The sequence below is a fragment of the Arachis stenosperma genome, chromosome 10, assembly GCF_014773155.1.
Source record: "Arachis stenosperma cultivar V10309 chromosome 10, arast.V10309.gnm1.PFL2, whole genome shotgun sequence".
NCBI classification, from domain to species: domain Eukaryota; kingdom Viridiplantae; phylum Streptophyta; class Magnoliopsida; order Fabales; family Fabaceae; genus Arachis; species Arachis stenosperma.
This window is the reverse complement of record NC_080386.1, coordinates 128818386-128839013: the sequence shown is the minus strand read 5'-3', so window position 1 is coordinate 128839013 and position 20628 is coordinate 128818386. Positions and strand designations below refer to the sequence as shown.

Below are 20628 nucleotides of genomic sequence, written 5' to 3'. Positions count from 1 at the left end.
CCTGGCTCTTGTGGTTTTTTTTATCTTCGTCAACGAAAACCTTCTGTATCCATGATAGGGCTGAATCGCAACTCCACTGTGGAAAAAAAAAACTACAGAGGCAAGTTTGATGTGTTGGGGACCAAAATTTTGAAGTTATTATTTATATTTGAATGTGGTACTCATTAAACCCTAAAATACAAATAAAATAGAATCTGTAGTTTTAATCTCATTTATCTAAATAAAAAATAATAATGACTTATTTAATTCAACATTTATGACAATAAATGAGATCACTGTTATATAAGTTATTTAATGTGAAATTATTTAAATTGTAATTATAATTAAATAATTAATATATGTAGTGCCCATAAATATATTAAGAAATAATAATTTTCTACTTGGACTATACATATATATTTTCCTGAGATAATCACATCTTATAAACTTTATGCGCACATCTAAATGTTATTTTCCTAGTTATTTTAATAATCTGGTTTGTCTTGTATATTATTTAGTTATGAAATTATCGTAACTTTTATCACATTAGTGTCGTAACGAAACCATGATGATCGCTATACTAAAATACTCAACCACATAGATCAAATTTGGATGATAAAATTAAGAAATTACATGCAAAAATGATCTCATGCATGCATATTTTCAATTGGTCTAACTTGAATAAAAATTATATTCTATTCAGTGACAGACTTGCATAAAATTGCAACGACAATGTCCGGACTCATAGCGACGATGACTAAGTGATGAGTCTGTAGAAGAAGAAGAAGAGAAGAACCTAATAGACTCACACACACAGAAAGAGAGAGAGTGAGTGAGAGAGAGAGAGAGAGAGAGAGAGAGAGAGAGAGGACATACTCAATAGCGACGGTAACGGAATAAGCAGCGATAGCAACATGAGCTGTTGAAGAAAGATGGGGTTGTGAAGGGTGAAGGGTGAAGGGGTAGATGGCGATGGGCTCAGCAACCACATTGATAAGAGCTATGAGATTTTTTGTGAAGCCGAGAAGAAGAAGACTTTGAATTTGGATGGTTGGGTCTGTAAATCACTAAATCTGTGATGTGATGCAAATTCTAATTCGTAAAAAGTATTTTTATGTATATATCTGGGGTACACCCTAAATTCGACTATGTCATGTCCCGAGCAAAATCTACCCCGACTTGTATCAAGCTATTATCCCCCCCCCCAACTGGGTATGGATGGGTCAGATACCCGCGTATTCGGGTATTCCTGCAAAGTCTAATCACGTATTGATGCTCCATTTATTAAGGGTCTACTGCTAGTTAATGAATTGCTACACACACAAAGCGAGATTCTAATTCCTAATAATTGTTTAAGCGGACAAATGAGATGACCACTCAACAAACTCAAATTGATTAAGACAAATACTAATTATTTTAATATTTTAATATAAAAAATTCCAAGAATTTGATTTTTAATTATGACTTTGTGAAATATTTATAATAATAATTATTATATATTTAATTTATTTTTTTAATAAAATTTTTTATATAATTTTATGAATTATTCCGTACAAGGTACGGGAACATATACTAGTATTACTAATTTTATAACAAAAATATGTTACGTGACATTCTCTCATTGTAATTGAAATCAAATATTTTCTTCTAAAATTAAAGAATTTTTTTCCTCCTCTCTCTCCTTTTATCTCTCTCTCATTTCTTCACTCACTCTATCCCTCTTGTATATCATTATCAATAATTAATTATAAATTTGATAATCAAAATATACAATATAACATTCTCTAATTGTATGCAAATTAAATTAAAAATAAACTTTAGCTATAGCTATATTATATATTATATTCATATATTACTAACTAATTTAATAACCAAAATGTGTCACATGACACTCTCTTATTAAGATTGAAAAAAAAAATATTTTCTTCCAAAATTAGCAAATTTTCTCCTTACATTCTCTTATTTATATCTCTCTCTTTTTCTAGTTCTCTCTATCATTCCCACTTTATATATAATTTATACTTTATATTTTATATTAGTATTTTGACAAAGCAAAATATGTCATCCAATACTTTTTTATTATAATTAAAATAATTTTTTATCCAAAATTAACAAACTCTCTCTCTCATTCTTCTTTTTTATCTTTCTCTCTCTTTTCTCTCATTTTTTATTTTTTTCTACTTTTCTGTTATACAAAAAAAAATTAACAACATAATATAATTCAAATAAAAAATATTATTATATACATATTTTTTATTTAATTTTAAAATTTTACTGTTTATTTTTTTTATTCTATATTCTACTTATCTTCTTTTAAATATTTATTACATATAATTTAGAAAAAATACTAATGTTGTGATTAAAGTTAGAATCAAAATTCAATTATTTTATTAAAAAAATAATTTTGAGTTAATTTTATAAATATTAATATAATTTTTTATATTAATATCTAATTATATTTTTATATACATAAAGAAAAATATTATTTTAAATAGCAAGCATAAAAATTAATTATTTTTATTTGTGAATCACATTTAACACCTAATAAAATATAAAAATATACACGTTAAATTCTTTTAAATTTTAGATAACGAATATTAAAATTAATTATTAGTAAAAAAAGTAAACCCTTTCACATAAAGATAATAACTACAAATTTTATTATTTGATTTTTTTTTATCTACGAAAACTCTAAGGTAGCGTTTGTTTTGCAGTACTGGGACAGAGACTAAGAGACTGAGACACATTATCATGTTTGTTGGCTCAGAGACTGGTACTAAAATTTTTGTCTCTGTCTCTAAAATTTCAGTATTTCAGTGCCTCCAAAATGTAGGGACACAGGGGACTGATATTTTTAGAAACAGAGACTGAAACTTTAATAACATTTTATACCTAAAATACTCTCATTTTAATTAATTAATTTCAATTTTATTCTTTGTGCAAATTAAATTAGAAATTTATTCTTGTTTCAATTTTTGTCTCTTATTTGACACCAAACAGAATACTAAAACTTATTTCAGTCTCTGTCTCTCAGTCTCAGTCTTTCAGTATCTGTCTCTCCACCAAACGCTACCTAATATTTTTAGTTGACTGTGACTTTTGTCTCTTACGATATTTTTGTAAAAATAGTTTAATTATATAAATTTTTATGCTATAATCTATAATATCAGGACAAAACTGACATAATTTTAAAAGATTTATATTCTCATAATGTTATTACGAGTAAAAAATACTAGTTATAAAATGTTATAAGTTTGATTAACATGTGTCTTAAGAACAAATTTACTATTAATAAAATTTTTTAATATTTTTATTTAATAAATATAAAATAAATATATTAAAAATTAATATTTTTTATTTTTAATAATTTTTTTAAATTTATAAGATACATATTAACTAAATCCAATAATTATTATCTTTGAGATATCAAGCATTATGATGTAATTAATGTATATAAAGAATGTATACATCACAAGAATCCGCTACCATATATATTTTTATAGGCCAAATTAGTTATATACTAAATTTTTTATGCACGCAACTTACTCAATCATCATTGCACTAGGTCTTCACCCTTTAATCTTTTCTTTCATTCATTTAATTCAATCTCTTTGTCTTACCTCCATCAAATTTCTCACTGCTCTCACTAAATTTCTTTGAATCTTATTTTCTTTTTCTTTTATCATCGTCACATTTATCTTCAGTATATTTTTCTATTTTTTTCCTTATACAATAAATTCGAAATTCGAATGTATACATTTTAATTCACTTGTTTTGATCACTTGTTCTCTTCAAATACATTTTTTACTCACTCCTTTTATTTTATTTTTTGTTATAATAGCTTTGACAATAAATTCAAACATAGTAAAATAAATTTATAATTAAACCGTTTCATTAGAACTACAATTTTTCTTTTTTTTTTTTCTTATTCTTTCATAATTTTATCATAGTATCAGAATAATATGCTAAAAGTCGGTGAGATCGGCCAAAATGACGAAAATAGAGTTGCTCAATGACAAAGAAGGTGACGTAAGATGAAGAGGTGATGATGGGTTAGTGTCTATTGCAGAAAAAGGAGAGATTGTACGACTTGATTTAGGAATCATGGATTCAAGTTGGTTAGGACGCGGCAGTGAGAAAAAAAGAGAGATTTTTGAAGAAAAGAAAGAATTGGATGAAAGTAGATCAATGGGTATAGGTAAGGGTCCAACTGGAAGACTAACCGAATCTTGTTTTTGATAAGGCGTGTTTGACAATATTGAGTTAAGTGTATAGAATTGGATATTTTTTGTGGCTAAGGGCAAGATTATTTTATAAAAAAAACACATTTTTAGAAATCTCAACTCTTTTATCTTTTAAAACATAAATAATATATCCTTTAAAACCATGTTAAAAATCAATAAACATAGTCTTTTTGACTCTTGGATCAAATTTTGATATGTTTGTCATTAGCGTAGAAACAAAATATAAGCATCCAAAAATTTTAAAGTCATGATAATTTGGTGGATGATTAAATAAAATCTCAAATGATGTTTTAAAATTAATTGTGGATGATGAAACTCTATTATCTAAATAAACAGCATGTTTAATAACATACGACCAAAAAGATGATGGTAAATTAGATTGAAACATAAGAGCATGAACTATATTTAAAATATGTTGATGCTTGCGTTCTGCCCTTTTATTTTGTTGAAGAGTTTTAACACAACTATATTGATGAATAATGCCTTTTGAAACATAAAAATTATGTAAAATAAATTCTGGTCCATTATCGGAACAAATAGCTTTGACTTTAGAGTTGAATTGTATTTCAACTAAAGTAATAAAATTATTTACATGATTTTACACTTCTCCTTTTGATTTTAATAAAATAACCTAAGTAAAGCGACTAAAATCATCAACAATAATAAAAAAAATATTTATGATTATGAATAGAATTTTGTCGAAACAGAACCCAAATATCAAAATGTAATAAATTAAAACTTGCATTGACTTTATTAAAACTTTGAGAAAATAAAAGTTTCTTTTGCTTAGAAAAATGACAAACGTCACAAGCCTCGTTATGATGCATAAAAATAAAAGGAAAATATTTATATAAGTGATTAAATCTTTGTATCATATATTTAAAGGTGTAATGGGTGAGGATTGGATGAAATTTATGGAATATGTAGTGAATGAATTTTTACCGAAATTGGATTTAAGGACATATAATTCCTCTCCCATTCTGCCTAAATCAATCATCCTCGAATTGTTGCTCTGTAAAGTACAAGAAGAAGATGAAAAAGTGAGTACACATTTGAGTGCTGAAATAATTTTTGAGATAGAGATAAGATTATAGTTAAAATGAGGTAAATAAAGAAAATCATGAAGAACTAAGGATGGTAAAAATTGAACAATATCTTTATAAGAAATAGTAATTTGAGAACCACTTGGTAAATGAACAATAATAAGAAAAATTTGTGTGTAATAAGTGAACCTAAGACAAATTTGATGCAATGTGATTTGTGGTACTAGAATCAATAATCCAAGTGTTCAAGAATGAATATCGATTTGAAAATTTGTTAACAATAAAAAAGGTACTGAAAGAACAAAGATAATGAGTAGTTGGACTTGATAAAAGTCAAAGTTGGTTTGAAGGACGAGTGCCTTTATTGGAAGAAAGTGTCATGATAGAAAAGTGTTGATCCTAAAGAGGTTCCTGATGAAGTTGCTGGCATGCCCTTTCTCCTTGACCTAGAATAGAGCAGGGAGACAGCTCGACAATTCGAAGAAGATCGCTTTGACCTAAATTGGAAGGTTGATTATTTATAGTGGGACGGGAGGTTGAAGGGATTTTAGGATCTCAAGAGGACTATATTGTCTTAATCTTTTGGAGGATTCTGGTTTATTAGGTGCTAAATCTACCTCTGTTCCAATGGATAGTACCACAAGACTATATCAAGACAAAATTCCTGACAAAATTTTTCTACCGTTTGGTTGGCGTCTTATCTATCTCACCACTATTTGACCAGACATCATGTATACTACTCAACAATTAAGTCAATTTATGACATTTCCTATTGAATCTCATATTCAAGCTGCCAAGCATGTGTTATGATATCTGAAAACTAAGTCCAGCCAAAAAACTTTTCTTTCCAAGAGAATTAGAAATTCAGCTTCTCGATTTTAGTAACTCTGATTGAATCGGATATCCTGGCACTCAACGATCTTTATCAGGCTATTGTTTCTTCTTAGGTAGTCTTTAGTCTCTTGGAAGACCAAGAAATAAATTACAGTTGCCTGCTCATCCACTGATGTAGAATATCGTGCAATTACCAACACAACTTGTGAATTTCAATGGACACTAAATGTGTTACCATTTTTATGCATCTCTTCTATCCGCCCACCAGTTTTATATTGTGATAATCATAGTGCTCTTCATATTGCTACTAACTCGATTTTTCATAAAGGGACCAAACATTTAGATGTTGATTGTCACAAAGTTCAAGGTGAAGTGACTTCTCCCCATTCCATCCTCTGGGCAGCTAGTTGACATCTTCACCAAACCTTTGTCTTCTCAACCCTTACATCTTAATCTCAATAAGTTTGGTGTTCTTGACATCTTTCATCCTCCAGCTTGCGAGCATATTAAACCACTCTTCTATCTTAACCCATGACAACAATAAAGAAGTCTCGCGGCCCACAAATTCAATCCAACAGAATATATAAATTCAATTACAATTTTAGCCTTTATTATTTTATTTTATTTTATCTTTATTTATTCTTATCTTATTTTTATTTGCTTTTATCTTTGATAAGTCAATAATATATATATATATATATATATATATATATATATATATATATATTTAATTTTATCTTCATAATTTACAATTCAATCGATCAACAATCAATCAAAAAATATAAAATATATTTTCAACTTTTCTTTTCTTATTCTTTCGTAATTTTATCATTGAGTTTATTGTTACCTTTAACTTATTTGATTATAAATGAAGTTTGCATTGTAATATAATTTTGGAACATACATATTTGATTATAATTTGATTATACTATGAGATTGAATTTGAGTTAGATTATTTCAGGATTTGTATATATATAAAAACACAATAATTAATTTTAATATACACCAAACATTGTTCATATATATATAATATTTGGCATTTTCATAGTGTTCTATACGAGCAATAATACGAAGAAAAAAAAGTGTAGAATAATAATTTGAGAATGTGTTGGTTGTACCAATCTGTTCAAACCTAGAGGAAGGTTTTTATACACTTGGAATATTATTATACACTTATATTGCCTACTTTTGTTGAATAAAATGCAATTGCATGTTTAGATGAATCGTATGATGTTGGAATTTTTAATTTCTAAACATAAATAATCCATAACTCTGTGGGGACCCAATATGGGAGATGGGATCTAATAAGATATAAATAAGAACAAATGGTTTAGTAATAATATCAACATCTACATGTTAACTAAACTCAATAAGAAATAAGAAAAGAAAAAAATATAGACACTTGTTGTTCATCGGGTCAAATACTTTGTGAAGACCACCAACACATAATAATCCTCGTTTAGGGTACGTGTTAATTTTTAAATTTAATTAATTAATTATGATTTTATTATTTAATATAATTATTTAATTAATTATAATTTTATATAATTATTTATTTTAAAATATCAACGAACTATAATTTAAACGACATAATTTTTTTATATTCACCTAAAAATCGTAAATTCAAATCTTCTTATATTTTATAAAAAAAATTTAAAAATAACTTGCCACATGGCAAATGCTTTGATGGGTGTGACGATGACAACTCACCTTCTCTTGAAATTGAGGTGCATCACCATTTGCTTTCACTCGGCTCCTTGAAGTTTTATGCCCTCAAACCTCAGCGGTATACTATGGTAGAATTTGATATGGCTGAGATGTGAGGACATAAAACTATGATTCTAAAAATTGGATCAGACTAGTCGGTTGAATCAGTTCAACGAGTTAAATCTCAATTTGCCTCTTAAAATTTAATCCGATGTTTAAAATGACCCTTACAATTTTATTGGTCCCAATTAAAATCCCAAAATTTGCCATTGTGGCTCCAACTTGCTCCGAACATCTTCGTCACCAGAATACTGATTTGATGCAATTGCATGACATGATGGACACTACTTAAACGACGGCGCATTGGTTTCACGTCCAAACTCTTTGGAAACCACGTCGTTTCAGTTTTTTGTGGGTTAAAACTCTCTTTCTTTCCACTACGACGATCATAAGTTGCCAAACATCAAGAAAATCCTTACACTACGTGATTTCCAAAGGATTTGCGTGCGAAACTAATGCGCCGTTATTTAAATAGTGTCTACCATGTCATGTAGGGATGGCAAAACGGGTCGAGCCCGTCGGGCCGATTCGCTAAAAGACGGGTCGGGTTAGGATTTGAAACCCGCCAAATTAAAAAAATTCGCCAAACCCGCACCGCCATATTGGCGGGTTTTAGCCGGGCGGGGCGGGCCGGTCCGCCAGGCCGAAGACTTTTATTTTTCTTTTTTTTAATTAAATAAGAGAGTGATTACTATTATAAAATTAATAATTATAGAATTTTTAAACACTTTTTTTCATTTTTTTATTATTCTTTTAGTTATTAACTTTATTTATTTTATTTTACAATTTTGTATATATACTCAAATTATGTGACTTATTTTTTAAAATAAAGATAATTCTATTGGCAAATATTATTTTAAACAATTTTATTGAAGTTAAAAATAAAAAAATAAAAAAATTATATTATAATTTGACTATTATTTATATATTTTTTAGTTAATTTTAATGAATTTTATTTTTCAAAAAAAAGTCAAGCGGGCTAGCCCACCAATCCGCCATAAAGCGAGGCGGGCTAGCATTTTGAATCCATTTTAGTTGGTGGGGCGGACCGATCCGCCCCCTTTATAGGGCAGGCCTAGGCGGGGATGGGCGGGCCGACCCGCTTTGCCACCCCTAATGTCATGCAATTGTGCTAGATCAGCATTCCGATGACGGAGATGATCGCAGGGCAAACTGGAGCCACAATTCTAAATTTAGGAGTTTTAATTGGGACCAATGAAATTGTGAAGATCATTCTTAGTATCAGACCAAATCTCAAAAACCAAATTGAGATTTAACTACAGTTAAACTGAAAATTGATAATAAAAACAGTCCAATCCATTACTAATAACCGTTAATTAAAAAACTATTTAAAAACCGCTGAATTAGATGGAAACCGGTCAGTTGGATTAAACCGATAATCGACCGGTTATATGAAAACGACACCATTTTGTGTTTAAAAAAAAAAAAAAACAGGCAAGGAGCTGAAGCCTAAGCCGTTCGCCCATTTCACTCGCGGAAGGAAATAGATCTTCTCTAGTTTTTTTAACACTTAACAAAATACAGTGCAATCTTTTACCTTTAATTTTAATAGTGGGACCAGAAATAAATAAGAAAGAGAATAATGAATAATTAGATTAAACACTGCACACCATTCAATTTTTTATTCACCAGAGACGATCACTCCCCTCGTGGAACCCTCCCCACCTCCCCCCTCATTCGTGAACGAGCCCTTTGAAGCAAAACCCTTGCCACCGTCGTCCCCAGGTTCTCGGTTTTCGGCGTCTCCGCTTCTTCCTCTTCCCCAGGTCCAGAACCCAGGTAGCTCGGCACGTCGTCCACTGGCTTCTCTCTTCGTGGCTTGGAGGTGGAGCAACTTGCCATTTGCCTTCGTCTCATCTGTCGCGTTGTCTCGTCTCTCGCCGGTTGCCGTCCGTGTCTCTGTCGAAGGTGAGTGGCCGTGCTTTGCTTCTTCCTTTTAACTTTGCTCTGGTTACTGAATGCTTGGTTCTTCTTCTTCCTTTTAATTTCTGAAATTTTTGCTCAAATAATTTTGCTAATGTTGCTATTGTTCTTCTTCTTCTTCTTCTTCCTTGCTAATGCTCTGTTTAATTTAGTGTTGTTTTGAACTTTTTAATTTCTGCCTTGCTAATGCTCTGGTTAATTTCTGCCTTGCTAATGCTCAGTTTAATTTCTGAAATTTAATCCAGTGTTTAATTTAGTGTCATCACTGCCTTGTTGAATGGTGTTGCTAATGTTCTTCTTCTGCCTTGCTAATGCTCTATTTAATTTAGTGTTGTTTTAAACTTTTGAATTTCTGCCTGGCTAATGCTCTGTTTAATTTCTAAAATTCAATTCAGTGTTTAATTTAGTGTCATCACTGCTTTGCTGAATGGTGTTGCTGTTCAATAATGTGCTGGTGTTTAATAATGTATTGGTGTTACTGTTTCAGTGACTAGAGCATTCGAGCGCCGTTTCATCAGCCAAGATCCCTCCGTTCTAAGGGCTTTGCACACCTACTGTTTTTTTGTTAAGAGGTTCAAAACCCCCCCTGCTTTTTCCATCAAAAACGGCAGAAGCTCCACGCTTTCCTCTCTTTCAAGGGGCCACCAATGTCCTTCCTTCTGGTGCTGCAGAAGCCTCGTCCTCACAATGCTTTCGGGAGGCTCCAGTGCTTTACGATCAGCAGCCAACTTCTTCTCGAGATCTCTGGAAATGCAGTGGTTTTCTTAGTTGCAGGCTCCATAAATTCGTTGTCAAGTGGGGTAATTAGTTGAGGAAAGATTGAGACTGGTAAAAATTAATATCTTGCAGGTGATACTTAAGTGGCCGGGTTTGTCTGTGCGCGCCGGGACGACGGCTTCGAGGAGGGTGGGGTCCAAGGTCCATGAGAGGGGAGAGTATTTCGGCAATTCTCCAAAGCCAGTGTAGCGTAAGTAGTGAGCACCAAATCCTTAGCCATCAACTCCTCAGTCCTTGCGCTTTTATTATCATAGTACCTCAAATAAGACAATGAATCTGGAAAAATGTGATCCTCCAATTGTGAAATTCAAGTCGACACCACGGACACACAGTCAGAGTTGGACCATTACCTTTATCAAGCGCCACAAGAGAGAGCAAAGTAAGAGTCTTTCCGAGCTCCGTTCCAATCCCTCCCTTCCAAGGTCTTGTGACGAGCAAAGTAGGTCTGCAAAGCCAGAACCTTGGAAGGGAGGGATCTTGGCTGCTGAAATGGGGCTCGGAAAGACTCTTACTTTGCTCTCTCTCTTGTGGCGCTTGATAAAAGTAATGGTCCAATTCTGATTGTGTGTCTAGTGTCGGTGGTGTCGACTTGGATTTCACAATTAGAAGATCACATTTTTCCAAATTCACTGTCTTATTTGAGTTAATATGGTAACAAAAGGGCAGAGGAGTTGATAGCTAAGAATTTGGCGCTCACTACTTACGCTACACTGACTTTGGAGAACAAAGGGCCGAGTCGCCAGTAAAAGAGAATTGTTTGGAATAGGATTATTTTGGATCAGGTTGAGGGCATAAAACTTTCAGGAGCCGGGCGAAGGCAAATGGTGATGAACCGCAATTCCAAGAGGAGGTGAGCTGTCACCGTCACACCCATCAAGGATGGCTACGTGGACGCATTTGCATTCATGAGTTTCCTGGATTTTGAACCATTCTCCAATAGAGAAAGTTGGAACCGGTTCATTCAGCGTCCCATAAATCAAGGCCTCGACAGCGGCCACGAGCGCCTCGAGGTATGAATCTTTCTTTAATTCTTATATTTTGGAATTCAGATACCACTGAATTGTGTTGCATTGTTGTGATCAAAGCTTTCTATTGCATTGTGTTTCATTACATTAGTCATGAGCCTAAGCTGAATTCAGCACATTATTTGTTTATAACATGTATTTTAAGCCTGTTCCACACATTACTTGAGACTGAAGAGTTAAGATTGTATTGCTGTGAAGAATTTGGTCAAATCTGTGAAATATTGCCTTCCATTTTTCTTATTTCTTTGTGTAGTTGTGTTGAATGTTCTCTGGCTTTGGGCTGAATGAACTTCATTGATTGTTCTCAGGTGTTTTGGGTTTTTGTTTCTTGTATAAGTGGTTTCAGTCTTTCAGATTGTTTTACCAACTTGTTTCATCAGGTATTGATGAAGGCAATTTTGTTAAGAAAAACAAAAGACAATGAATTGTTAGGGATGCTACCAAAAACTATTGAGACTCTATATGTTGAACTTAATGAAGAAGAATGGAAAGTGTATAATTAGATAAAAGGTGAAGTGATGCTTTTAATGAGGAAGGATACCAAAAGAGTTAAGTTTCCTGCTGTACTAAGTACCATTTTGCATCTTTGCCAAGTCTGTGCTGATGTAGCATCGTGTCCCAGTGATCTTGGAAACACATTCTGTTTAACTCTTGAAGGTATATACTCTCCTTGTCACACAGTAGATGGTAGATATTTACTTAGAGCCCGTTTGGGAAGTAGCAGAGCTATTTTTTTTTTTAATTATGAAAAGTCATAATACGCGTGTTTGGAACTATTTTAAAGAAAAGCTTTTAACTTCTCGAAAAGTTAATTCACACCTTTTTGCTCCATAAGTCATTCTATCCCGTATAAAATGTTTTCTGTTTTTGCTGTAAATACTGGCCTTCTACCACCATTTTTGTGCAAGGTTCTATCTGCTAGAAGCACTGGCCTTCTACCACTATTTTTAGACAATGTTCCATCCACCTACTGCATATATTTCTTTAAGGTATTTTTTCTATCATGTTGCCACTCTATTTTTATTATTAAATTTGTATTTAACATTGTGCCTGGTATGAAATCTCAGTTTTAATTTTATTTTTTCACATGTGATTTTATTTTTATATAGCTTGTTATTATTTTTATAGTTAGTTATAGCAGGTTCTTGACCCCAATAAAGGAAGAGGGAGTTCTAATAGGAGTAAAAAAAAAAAAACAGCAACAAAATATATATTGACACACATCTTATATTTGTTTTTTTATTTTCACGTACCATATCATACACAATAAAACAGCAAACACTAACTACACACTAATTTCTTTGGCATTGCCATCAAGATTATTGTGAATTATAATTTATGGGTGAGGTGAAGTAGAAGAACCAGTTTCTAGTGATATTACGTGAGAAGAATCGAATGTGAAAGCCCTAGCAAAATGGAAATAATAAGAGAACAAATAAAAAATCAATTGCCTAATCGATTGTAATCTTAGTGATTAGATTATGTAAAATCAAAATTTAATATTAAAAAATATTTATTATCATCGTTATTTTAATATCAACTTTTTTGTGTAAAAAAATTGTATTTTTTGATTTATTTATCCAAACTTTACAACTTTAAAATAAGTACTTTTATAACTAAAAATCTAAACACAAAATAACTTATTTATAAGCTGCTATTAATAAAAGTCCTTGTCCTTTTAGCTCTTCTTCCAAAAAAAAACTTATTTAAGTTATTTATCTAAACTGGACTTAGTAGATTCCTATATTCAATTTATCAATGTTTTTCATGTTTTCTCTTTCTATTCCATAATTCCATGTGACTGCTTCAAGGTCGTCGCATACTTTATTACAGTAAATTTACATCCTTCTCATGAAATGGTCAGGATTTTCACAAAATTTTAACGCATGATGCTGAACTTTTGATCCTTAATTTAAAGAGACACCAAACTTACCACTTTAGACTGAGTCATAATTCCCGAAAATTACTGGCACTTCTCTGGATTAGTGCAGCATTAGAATCAGAACGTTCAACATAATTTAGTGTCTGATGTACAATTAATTTCTTTTTATCAAATTCCAGAGTGCTCAGTGTTTTGAATCTTGGAATATGGATGAATTCGTTTTATTTTCCCTTAAAACATTTTAAAGAATATACATAGTTCTGTTCGGCTCCTGGTTTCACAATATGAATGATGTCTTGGTATGTTGATTCAGATAGAAATATCTATTTTCTGTGATAACTGTGAAGAAGAGGTAAACATGACGTTTAGTATATTCTACTAACCATACTGTTTTTGATAAGATGTTTCCAATAACCCACGGTTGTTGCGAAGGTTAGTTGAAACGCTGCAAGAATGTGAAGCTTATGAGTGCCCAATTTGTTCTTCTCCTTCAGCAAACATCGTTATCACCCGCTGTAGTCACATCTTCTGCCGAGTCTGTATTCTGAGAATTATACAATCCAGCGGATCCCCTCGTCCTCTTTGCCGTAGAGCTCTATCCGAATCTGACTTGTTCTCAGCCCCAATCGAGCCTTCTAGAGCTGATAGTACCTCTTCATCCTCATCATCGGATGAAGAGTTATCTTCCAAAACATCTGCGTTGATAAAATTTCTCAAAGAATCAAGAGAACAGAAGCCAACAGCAAAATCGGTTGTGTTTTAACAATATCGCAAGGTGTTAGTTTTATTGGAAGTGCCTTTGAAGGAGGCTTGTTTCAAGACTTTGCGCATTGATGGCTTGAAGACGGCTGAACAGAGGGCTGGTGTTATTGATCAATTTCAAGACACTAAAGAAAATGGACCACTGTTCTGCTTGCAGGCGCCTTAGGGTTTCAGGTGCAGGTGTAAATCTCACGGCCGCCACCATGGTGTATTTCATGGAGCCATGGTGGAATGTGGCTGTCAAGGAACAGGCAATGGATCGCGTCCATTGCATTAGACAGAAAGAGGCCGTGAGGATTGTTAGATTGGTTGTTCGGGACAGCATTGAGGAAAAAATGCTGATGTTGCAGGAGGAAAAGAGGGGAAGTCATTTTGTAGCCTGAAGTATAAAGATCTAAATTTCCTTATGTCCATAGACAGAAAGAGGCTGTGAAGATTGTTAGATTGGTTGTTCGGGACAGCATTGAGGAAAAGATGCTGATATTGCATGAGGAGAAGAGGGGAAGTCATTCTATGGACATAAGGAAATTTAGATCTTTATACTTCAGGCTACAAAATTACTTTCCCTCTTCTCTTGCAACATCAGCATCTTCTCTTCAATGCTGTCCCGAACAACCAATCTAACAATCCTCACAGCCTCTTTCTGTCTAATGCAATGGACGCGATGCTTGTTCCTCGACAGCCGCATTCCATCATAGCTCCATGAAATACACCGTGGTGGCGACCGTGAGTTTTACACCTGCACCTGAAACCCTAAGGCCCTGCAAGCAGAACGGTCGGTCCATTTTTTTTAGTTATCAAATTTCTATTACTAAAGAGTTGGAAAATTTCTATTACTAAAGAGTTGGATTAATCTCAGCTGGTGATGCTGGTGGTTTACTAAATAGTAAATAGGATGATGGAATTGAACTCTGATATAATTTGAAGTCTGTCCTTTTGTGTTAAATCTATGGGCATAATTTGCCGAAAAAAAAAAATAGTTGCTTCGCCAAATCAGGTTTTTTTGGGTAGTGTATTTTACTGGCATGGCTTTATTCATGCAATCTCTATTCTTTTTGGTTAATTGGATTCTCAAGTTATATTCAATATAATAAGTTAACAACCCTTGTTTAAGATTTTTCCGAGTTAGCAAAGCACTAATGATGGTTGCTAGGTGTTTGTTCAATTGCAGGATTGTGTTAAATTTTGTATCCACTTTAATTGGTTATTTTTTTGTTTTGGTTGTTGGTGTTATAGATCTATTGAGAAAAAGAAAATGCTATGACTTTGCCATTTATGATATATGAGAATTGCTTTGGAAAATAAATTTCTAAAAATAATATTTTAGCTATTTTAAATACAAATAAGATTTTGTAGACAAATGACAAAAAAAGGAAAGGTATCCTTCACATGACAAATGCATTTACTCCATTAGATTAATTCGTAGGTTTCATTTTAATCTATATACTTGAAGGAAAAGCCCAAAAGGAACTATTATTATTTACGTCAATATTTTATCGATATAAGACCACTCGTTAATGATAACACTTCAATTGCATTCCTATTAAAAATTAACATAAAATTCATTTTTCTTCAAGTCAGAATAAAAAGAAAATCATTTAAATATTCTAAAAAAGAAAAAAAAAAGTTACAAAGGAGCAAGTTATATGTATTATCAATGTAATTAATAAATATTCCCAATTAATAATAATAATAATCTATTACATAAATAATAATAAGGATTGGAGGGGATTTAGTGCACAATTTTTTTAATACCCTTTATCATATACAATTTATTATATAAAAAAAATTAACACCAAGAGTTGAACCCATAATCTTTTAGTTTTAGTGTAACATGTTTATCATTTTAACTAAAATAAAATTTATTATTATTCATATTTAATTTATAAAATTGTGGATTAATATTAATGCACTAGTAATAATAATAAGCAACCTAACTTTTAAAAAGAAAGCAAAGGCTAAAAAAGTAATTACTGAGAGGGGCTAGCAGAATAACCTTATCAAGAATTTTAAAAAGAGTATTACAATAAATAGAAGTCAACTAAATATTTAATACAGAGATTTTTTTTGAAATAAAATAAAAAAATATTATAAAAAAATCATTATCTTTCCAATAAAAATATGACTTATTCCTGTGTTTTCTTGTATATTCCTATGTACTCCAGAGACGATGATAATGGTTGTCATTGTCCGTCATGAAGTTTAAGAATTTGAGTTAGCAATTTTATTTAGAATTTGAAGTGAAGCTCGCCGGGTTAGACAAACTCCGTAAAAATTATAGAGTTCGCCGGTGCGGCAAACTTTTTTATTTTATTTTAGAAAAAAATCCATTTAATACATGAAACTTTTTTTATGACAAAAATTAGTTCCCTCGCACGAGTGTTAAGTTTGAACTTTGAAGCCTTTTCAAGAGTGTGATATTTGTTTTGGAAACATACAGAACAAGAAGGATCACTCTTAGAAATTAGAATGAAGAGAGTCATTCGATGGAAAATGTAGCTTCAAATTCTTCAAAAACATCTTTCCCATATTATCCTTAAGCCACACTACATGGTAACTTTTCCATAAACGGTGTCCTGTGTCAATGAATTGAAAAACTCTTTAATGTCATTAATAGCACAGAATCCACTCCAGACATACCAAAAGAGCATTATCAGATGAAAATCACCAAATGGTGAATCTCTATTTTCCTAATCATAGTTCTCTTATTGCACTTTTATTAATTTGTGGTATAGTCTTATTGTTATGCCTTGGATTATATCAGTGGTAGATTTTGATCTATATGTCTGTGTCAATCTGTAGTACCCCAGAAGCAGAATCTCCCTAAGGTGAATTCTTTTTTATTTATTTCTTGGAAAAGATTTAATTTTGTTTAGTCCCCATGAATTCTGATAGCCATCAAGAGTGGAAGAAATATTTTGAGGGTGCAGAATGTAGCATCTTTGATGTAATCCACAATGCAATTGATGTGGCTGCTTTAGATTATCCCAAAATGTTCAGGCACCGAAGGAGTAAGATTATGGAGAAACTTTATTCTGTTCTTCAAGTCTGTGAAACCTACCATTACTCAAATAATAATGTTAAGGGTGACAAAATTGAATGTGCTAATAGTAATAAGCTTCTTGATGGAGGGAATAATAATGATAAGGTTGGGGATACAAAGGTAATTGGATTTAACCAAAATACTAGCAACTACACCATTGAGGAAACTGAGGAATTGGGTAATAGGATTGAGGATGAGTACCATAATATTAGGCATATTTTGGAGATTAAGGAGAGACTTTACAACCATCACAAAGAGGTTAGTGATTATAACTTATTGCGCTGAGATTAATAAAAATTGTTATGCTCAAAATGGATTTTGTGTCTGATTTCATTTTTTGTATATTCTAAGTTCAAATTCTACTAAAAAGTATAACAATAAAAAGTTTTTTTTTCCTTCTCATTATTTATGTATTTTGCGAAATTCGTGTAATGAATGACACGAAAAATAAAAACAGAAAATAAAAATAAGATTTTAATACAGCCAAATTTATACAATTTTTGTAAGTAGTAAACTCCTTTCCTCTATTTTCAGTTATCCCTTTTTAGTTGTGTGATACATTTCAAAAACCACAACAAACATAACTGAGGTAGTACTAGAATTTTTTGAGACGAAACTTTGCAATGGGATAGCTAATATATGCAATGATCACAATTTGAAGTGTTCTTCTAAAAAGCTTGTCTACTTTCAATCATAAATTTGTCCTAAATTTTGAATGGATTTTGTTTTGACAGACAGAGACAGAGATAGTAAATTTGTTAAGGGTGCTGTCATTGATTGTTCAATCAGTTGGAGAGATACATGTAAGTATGCATAGATTTAGCTTTTATAATTGCACAAATTTCTACAAGTAATTCCAATTCAATACTACTAAATAGTTTTCTTAACAGATTATGAAGCACTTAATACTAAATTTTTCATATCCAACAATGATGGCAATAGATAATGACTTCATTTATCTCTCACTTCCTTCCCTTCTCCATAAAAAACATTATATTTCTCAAAATTTGTGTTCTTCAGGCTACAAATATTAGACCTACAGTGAATGTTCTTCAATATCACTGGTCAAGGAAGGTTACTGAAGCAGCATTGAAGACTACTAAGTATGAGTCATGTCACCTTTATCCTTGTAACCTTATTATCTGAGTTTTGATAACTATGATTAGGACTTATATGAAGACTTATCTAAGATTTTCTTAGTATAGTTGAAATGTAGTTTCTTTCAAATGAAACTATATCTGATAAAATATCATTGCAGCATATTTAAGAGGATTATAAAGGACTGTGATGCTGATTATGCTGCACTTTCAGGTTAGTGGTATTAATAGTAGCTCACTTAAATTGCATTAGATACTAGCTAGATTATAAGATTACCTTGTTTACACAAATTTACACAGAAAGGAGTAGTGAATGCCCTGAATCTTCCACCCTTTTGGATGAAAATGCATTGCCTATTCCTCCAATGGATGAAGGAGCTTTAGTGTGTACCATGCCTCCATCAGAACTTCTAACCGTACGTTAATCTGCACAATTATTTAAGCTTGTCAGCATTAAAGCGAAAACAATAAAATTCTGTTTTTTGTTCTTACTATTCTCCTGATGGCGCGACGATCCGCTTTCTTTCCTGGTTGAAGTTTTTTGAGGAACTAGATGAAGATGGAAGTGAGTCAACAATCCTAAGAGTATTGGTTTCCCTCCATTCTGGTTGAATTGAAATCCATTAACAAGGTTGTGTGCTTCTCTTTATGCAAAAACAGATCCTAAAGTTAGCAATGAAACTGAAAAGCCTCATGAAAGCAAGAAAAGAAGGATTCCAACAACACAAGAGAAGAATAAAATGGAAGTGCAACAACCTACCAATGAAGGATCAGCATCAATCCGCCGCAACAAACTCCGAAAAAGAAAGCAACAACAAATCACCATTGCAAACAATTCAAGAGATTTTAGACCTTCACACAACAGCAGTGGTGTTGATATGATTCATGGAAGGCAGAGGAAATCCACAACAACAGAAAACAACAGAAAAGTGGAGTTGCCACTGAGGCAAGAGTTATCAGAGTCATTCCCTATCATAAAGCACCAAAAGTCTGCATTGAAGGAACCAAATGAGAAAACAAATTCACTTGAGAATGACATCAAGACTCAGAACAAGAATGACAAGAAGAAAGCTCATGATAGGTCAAATTCTGCTCTAAAATGCCAAGTAAGAACACAACTATGTCTTTTTCTTTATACAAGAAGCGAAAACAGAAAACGGAATTTTAATGTTACATAAAGCCATGTGTCATTTTCTTTCCACAGGCATCAGACTTGGATGAGAAACTTGAAATCTCAAAGAAGAAACTCCATCAGAGATACCAAGCACATGAAAAGAGTTTGTGCCTCTTTTTTATGGTCCCTTTTTGTTTTCTAAGTTGGAAACCAGCAATGACTACAAAATCTTGCTTTCTCATACCTTATTGTGAATTTCAATTTCAACAGGGAGAAGGATCATAAAGTACATTCCGGATATACAACCTATTCCTAGAGATGCAAGCAGAAGCTCTAAAAAAGACTGAAAAAACTGATGGTTAAGGCAAAACTAGTTCTTGGGATTCCATAACTGAATCAGGAAGCTTAATCTACCATTTATGCTTGATATGATATGATCTTAACAAACTTATATGTTAGCGTTTTAAATTCTTGATAGGCACATATTTATGCTAAAGTAAGATAGTTTCCAGAATTTTGTTAGATAGATAGTAATCTGCGTACTAATGATCGGTTCGATTTTCATAACCTTAAGTAAGTTTTACAAAGACACTCGTTTGAAGTTCAAATATTATTTTATTTTTGTTTATTTAGAATTTATTTTTATACCAAATTTGATATTTTATTTTATTCTACATGCATGATGAAAAATAAAATATGATCAAATTAAGGATTCAAGAACATGTACATGACAAATTAACAACATAGATGATTGAACATATATTGAAATCAATGACAACTTTAACAATTGCAAACATCTAGAATGGTTTTAAATTTAATATCTGGAAGTGAAATATATTCCTCTTGCGAGTATCAGTTTTACATGCATCAAAGTTTTTACTTTATCAATGAAAAAAAAGAAGCTACAAACTTTGTATAGTCCACAAATAAACAAGGAAAGGAAAACAACTTTGATTTGCAAGTTCAAGAAAACTCCATGGAAATTTGGAATACAACAAGAACAGAAAAGAACAAACTTGAATAAAAATAAAACTAAGCAGAAAGAATTTTGCAGAAAATTGAAAAAAATACAGAATTAAAATGAACATAAAAAAACAAAAATATATAGTGATGATGA

The 20628-nt window shown here is 31.8% G+C and overlaps 1 protein-coding gene and 1 long non-coding RNA gene across 10 annotated transcripts; one reads left to right on the top strand and one right to left on the bottom strand.

Moving 5' to 3' along the window:
* Positions 1 to 9483: 9483 nt before the first annotated feature.
* On the top strand, positions 9484 to 20058 carry LOC130955862 (probable mediator of RNA polymerase II transcription subunit 26b). Of its 9 annotated transcripts, XM_057882847.1 has the most exons (11): positions 9484 to 9796; positions 10299 to 11598; positions 11994 to 12602; positions 18035 to 18103; positions 18321 to 18403; positions 18559 to 18611; positions 18698 to 18813; positions 18935 to 18962; positions 19058 to 19503; positions 19602 to 19674; positions 19782 to 20058. In XM_057882847.1, exons 3-11 carry the CDS (start codon positions 12468 to 12470, stop codon positions 19856 to 19858), a joined length of 1080 nt encoding a protein of 359 aa, XP_057738830.1. In that variant the 5' UTR covers positions 9484 to 9796; positions 10299 to 11598; positions 11994 to 12467; the 3' UTR covers positions 19859 to 20058. The 9 variants fall into 9 exon arrangements, 3 of the variants coding, with proteins under 3 accessions (XP_057738830.1, XP_057738832.1, XP_057738831.1); XM_057882849.1 differs by lacking the exon at positions 11994 to 12602 and having other exon boundaries at positions 9485 to 9796; XM_057882848.1 differs by lacking the exons at positions 9484 to 9796; positions 10299 to 11598 and having other exon boundaries at positions 11617 to 12602.
* On the bottom strand, positions 18591 to 20300 carry LOC130955864 (uncharacterized). Its single transcript, XR_009076930.1, has 3 exons — positions 19158 to 20300; positions 18890 to 19041; positions 18591 to 18823 (listed from the first exon to the last, which is right to left on the bottom strand). It is a non-coding gene; the product is annotated as an uncharacterized LOC130955864 (long non-coding RNA).
* Positions 20301 to 20628: the final 328 nt, after the last annotated feature.